General features: G+C 48.0%; 1 protein-coding gene across 1 annotated transcript in view; it reads right to left on the bottom strand.

Annotated features, from left to right (window-relative positions):
• Positions 1–5000, bottom strand: part of LOC124477432 (mitogen-activated protein kinase kinase kinase kinase 5-like) — a 23444-nt gene that overhangs the window by 6253 nt on the left and 12191 nt on the right. The window contains exons 6-17 of the mRNA XM_047035211.1: positions 4833–4880; positions 4660–4702; positions 4474–4546; positions 3254–3385; positions 2794–2856; positions 1940–2021; positions 1657–1770; positions 1389–1470; positions 1137–1195; positions 354–400; positions 160–204; positions 44–64 (exon numbers count right to left, since the gene is read on the bottom strand). Coding sequence (XP_046891167.1) covers positions 44–64; positions 160–204; positions 354–400; positions 1137–1195; positions 1389–1470; positions 1657–1770; positions 1940–2021; positions 2794–2856; positions 3254–3385; positions 4474–4546; positions 4660–4702; positions 4833–4880 — 809 coding nt within the window. The remainder of the gene's footprint in view (positions 1–43; positions 65–159; positions 205–353; positions 401–1136; positions 1196–1388; positions 1471–1656; positions 1771–1939; positions 2022–2793; positions 2857–3253; positions 3386–4473; positions 4547–4659; positions 4703–4832; positions 4881–5000) is intronic.

The raw sequence follows: 5000 nt of genomic DNA, 5'->3' as shown, positions 1-5000 counted from the left end.
AGAAAGAGAGAGTGGAACTTGATCATGGATTGACTTAGTTTACCTGCAGTTCTGTATCGTGGGGCTGGGAGAGGAGAGAAAAGTGTTACTCAAAAATGAATGAGAATAGAAACAAATAATCAAATATAGGAACAATGTTTGTTTCTATGTGATCCTTACACGTCAACGTCATCATAGTCATCATCTGAATCCATCTGTCCATGTCTGAGAAGGAGGAGGGAGGGAGGGAAACAAAAGGAAGAGTGAAATCTTTAACAACGTTAAATGACGAGGAGTGAGGAGCAAATGATACTCTTCTGAAGGTCAGTGGATCATGCAGAATGTGATTGGCTGCTCGGGGGTGATCCCGTTACCTGATTGGACTCCTTTCACTAACAGTGGATCGCACAGATGGCAGTACCTGAGGCAGTCAAGAGAAAGAAGCAGATTTGAGATCAATGACGTGTCACAGCTGATTTCAAAGTGTCTAAATTCGGAAGTGTTGATTGTACTTGTGGAGCGTTTGTATGTAGGTCTGCTTTGTGATGGCGATATTTAAACTGCTGAGTTTGAACTGACGGTGTAGTGAGATAACAGAAACCATTATGCTTCGTTGGTGGAAGTTCAAATATTGCCGTTACTGAAGGTTGAAAAAACCTTTTCTCAAAAAAGTTTGAAAGTTTAGAAAGGTTGAAACATTTTTTTTTAAAAAAGGTTGAAAAAATACTATAAACTTTTTGTGACCTGTGTGGGAAAAAAAAGTTTTTAAAGGTTTAAAAAACATTTAAAACTAGTAGAGTATAGTAGAGTCCTCATCAAAAACTCAGCAATTTCCATCATTGCTGAGTACTTAATGAGGACTCTACTATACTTGGAAAAAGTTCTGGAAAAAGTTTGCACTTTTGCACTGTTTTGTGTTGTGTGTGTGGGAAAGTTTCGAAAGGTGAAAAGATAAATGACACATGTCTACATCATTGCTGAGTACTTGATGAGGATTCAACAATACTTTTCTCTCTACGTGTGAAAAAAAATGAAGTTCAACTCCAGTGGAAATAGTTTTTTTTACATGAATATCTGTACTTCTACTTGAGTGAAGGATGTCTGTACTTTTGCCATCTCTGGTGATCAGTTTGCCCCCCATCCACCCACACTCTCACCGTAGCCTCTGGTGAGTCTGTCTTTCTGTTCACTGGCCTCTGGGTGTAGATCTGTCCCACTGCACACACACAGGAAACAGAGAGGGAGAGACAGACACAGTAACAGAGTTATAGAGAGCGAGAAAGGAGGGAGAGACAGAGAGAGATACAATAAATAACATCTCTTTTGTTTAAACAAATCAAAACTCAAAACCATGTTTACTAGAGGTTGAGCAAACAGGAAGAGATGTAACCAATCAGGGGGTGTCTTACTGCTGATATCAGAGTTGGTCCTCTCAGCCTGGTTGTGTCTGTTGATGGAGTGGATTCTTCTCATGGACCCAGGAACCACCACCTATCAACATAAAAACACAGGGACAACACTCAATGGTCTAATTAGATCCAGCTATCCTGGCAAAACATGTGATGTTCTTCATTTACTGTCAGGACACAGTCCAAGCAGTTCAACCACGTATCGAAAACTTCAGTAGATGTAAGTATGTTTGAACTCTTATACTTTAAATATAATTTTGTTGCTGACCTCTATCTCGTCCTCCTCTGCCAGACAGGGCTTGAGCTTCTCAGGGTTCCTTAGCTTCTCCAGGAGGTCAAGGGTCAGATCGTGTCTCAGGCAGTGCTGAGTCAAAAACATGTGCTGGAGAGGAGGGAGAGGGGAGGGAAGGGAGGAGGGAGAGGAGGAGAGGGAAATGGAGGAGGGGAAGGGGGTTCCAGGAGGAAAGGAAAAGGCAAAAGTTACAGAGAGATTGAGGGGCGAAGAAGAAGATGTGATGAAAATGATAAAAGCTAAACAACCCTTTACTCACTGTAAGCATCTTGGACGCTGCAGGCCTTTTCTTGGGGTTTCTGACCAGCATGGATTTCACAAAGTTATAAAACAAGGAGGACCTGATAGAGACCAGGGCAGAGAGAGCAGGGACAGGGTCACACGACCAGACTCCCATTAATGGAATAGAGCTTCACGTCTACAGAAATAAACGTTCACGTGTTTATTTGTTGACGCTTTCATCCGTAAGTGACGTACAGGGGGGGGATTTTGAACCTGTAACAGCTCAATCAACTGTCCCCACATCCTCCTTCACTCTCCACACATCGGAAGGTTTGTTTTTGAGACCCTGACCTGGAACCTGTCCAATAAAGCGAGTTTAAAGAATAAGCCAGGCGTATGGCAGGGAAAGTAACATATATAAACCGAGATAAATACCTGGCTTATTCGGTAAACTCGCTCCATGGAGCTGGCCCCAGGTCAAAGGTCACGAAGCAGGCCTCAGGTCAGAGGTTATGGAGCAAGCTGACGTTTTTATCCAAAGTGATGCGTTTGACGGGGGGGAAATTTAAACCTGCCATCACTTGATCTGCTGTAAATCCGCCGCCAATGAGCTACGCGTATCCTAGCAATTGTGTTGAGTTCTTACCTACACGTATCCTAGGAACTGTGTTGAGTTCTTACCTACACGTATCCTAGCAACTGTGTTGAGTTCTTACCTACACGTACCCTAGCAACTGTGTTGAGTTCTTACGTACACGTATCCTAGTAACTGTGTTGAGTTCTTACCTACACGTATCTTTGGAACTGTGTTGAGTTCTTACCTACACGTATCCTAGCAACTGTGTTGAGTTCTTACCTACACGTATCCTAGCAACTGTGTTGAGTTCTTACCATTTGGCCTTGTCCTTTAGTTTAGGAGGCTGGTATCCACTCTTGGACATCAGGAACAGCACCCTGTGAAGAGAGGAAACACTCTGTCAGTGTGTGTGTATGATCCCCATGGGAATGTGACACACATCTCTGAACAAACTAACTAACAGACCCCTCCTGCTGTCTGGACAGTACAGACACTGAAACCTCCAGTCTCTCTGATTACCTCAGGGTGTGTGTGTGATTAGCTCAGGGTGTGTGTGTGTGTGTGATTACCTCAGGGTGTGTGTGTGTGATTATTACCTCAGGGTGTGTGTGTGTGGGATTACCTCAGGGTGTGTGTGTGTGTGTGTGATTACCTCAGGGTGTGTGTGTGTGTGATTACCTCAGGGTGTGTGTGTGATTACCTCAGGGTGTGTGTGTGTGTGATTACCTCAGGGTGTGTGTGTGTGATTACCTCATGGTGTGTGTGTGTGTGTACCTCAGAGGATGCACGTCAAACAGAGGGGGCTGCAGCTCGGCTAGTTCGATGGCTGTGATCCCCACAGACCAGATGTCACACAGCTCGTTGTACCCCCCCTTGATCTCCACCGCCGCCACCTCTGGTGCCATCCTGTGGACGGGAGGGGAATGTCACCACAGGCTGCAACCTCCAGCTGGGGCTCCTTGGCTAGTGGCCAAGAGGGGCTAGTCAGGGTGGCTAAGGGGGAGCTAATGGGGTTAGTGTGGCTGATGAGGCAAGTAGAGCTAGTGTGTCTACTGGGGCTGGTAGAGCTAATAGGCTGGTAGCATTATTGGGATATTAGAGCTAATGTGGCTAGTGGGGTTAGTGTGGCTAGTGGGGCTAGTGGGGTTAGTGTGGCTAGTGGGGTTAGTGTGGCTAGTGGGGCTAGTGGGGTTAGTGTGGCTAGTGGGGTTAGTGGGGCTAGTGGGGTTAGTGGGGCTAGTGGGGCCAGTGGGGCTAGTGGGGCCAGTGGGGTTAGTGTGGCTAGTGGGGCTAGTGGGGTTAGTGTGGCTAGTGGGGTTAGTGTGGCTAGTGGGGCCAGTGGGGTTAGTGGGGTTAGTGGGGCTAGTGTGGTTAGTGGGGCTAGTGGGGCCAGTGGGGTTAGTGGGGTTAGTGGGGTTAGTGTGGCTAGTGGGGCTAATGGGGTTAGTGTGGTTAGTGGGGCTAGTGTGGTTAGTGGGGCTAGTAGGGCCAGTGGGGTTAGTGGGGCTAATGGGGTTAGTGTGGTTAGTGGGGCTAGTGTGGTTAGTGTGGTTAGTGGGGTTAGTGGGGTTAGTGGGGTTAGTGTGGCTAGTGGGGCTAATGGGGTTAGTGTGGTTAGTGGGGCTAGTGTGGTTAGTGGGGTTAGTGGGGCCAGTGGGGTTAGTGGGGCTAGTGTGGTTAGTGGGGCTAGTGGGGCCAGTGGGGTTAGTGGGGTTAGTGGGGTTAGTGGGGTTAGTGGGGCTAGTGGGGCCAGTGGGGTTAGTGTGGTTAGTGGGGCTAGTGTGGTTAGTGGGGCTAGTGGGGCCAGTGGGGTTAGTGGGGTTAGTGGGGTTAGTGGGGCCAGTGGGGTTAGTGGGGTTAGTGGGGTTAGCGTGGCTAGTGGGGCTAATGGGGTTAGTGTGGTTAGTGGGGCTAGTGTGGTTAGTGGGGCTAGTGGGGCCAGTGGGGTTAGTGGGGTTAGTGGGGTTAGTGTGGCTAGTGGGGTGGGTGCTCACCAGTAGGGTGTTCCTATGAAGGACATGCGGCGAGCCAGAGTGGCTGTGATCTGAGCTGAGATCCCAAAGTCAGCTGAGCAGAGAGAGAAAACGACACAGAGCTGAAAACAGTGTTGTGTGTGTGCAAGTATGTGTGCATATGTGTATGTGCACGTGTGTGTGTGTGTGTCTCCATCATCCACCTACCCAGCTTCACCTCCCCCTGGTCGTTGAGGAGGATGTTGGCTCCCTGAAGGACAGGAAGTGAGGTAACACAAACAATCAGTCAACAGGAAGTTAGAACCAGTTACTGGACACACACATGTGATGACCCTTGATGAACCCTGTGTTGTGTCTCCAGCCAGCTCCTCCCTGCTCACCTTGATGTCCCTGTGGATCTTCTTCTGGTCGTGGAGGTAGTCCAGACCCTGGAGGAACACACAGGTCACCAGACACTCATGATCCGTGATGAAGGCTAGTGCTTGTTGCTCAAGCAGTAAAGATGTTGGAATCAGAAGACTCAGGTGTGGAGGTGTGTGAAACTTCAG

The sequence above is a fragment of the Hypomesus transpacificus genome, chromosome 15, assembly GCF_021917145.1.
Source record: "Hypomesus transpacificus isolate Combined female chromosome 15, fHypTra1, whole genome shotgun sequence".
Lineage (NCBI taxonomy): Eukaryota > Metazoa > Chordata > Actinopteri > Osmeriformes > Osmeridae > Hypomesus > Hypomesus transpacificus.
The sequence above is the reverse complement of the archived record's forward strand: the minus strand, read 5'-3'. Positions and strand labels throughout refer to the sequence as shown.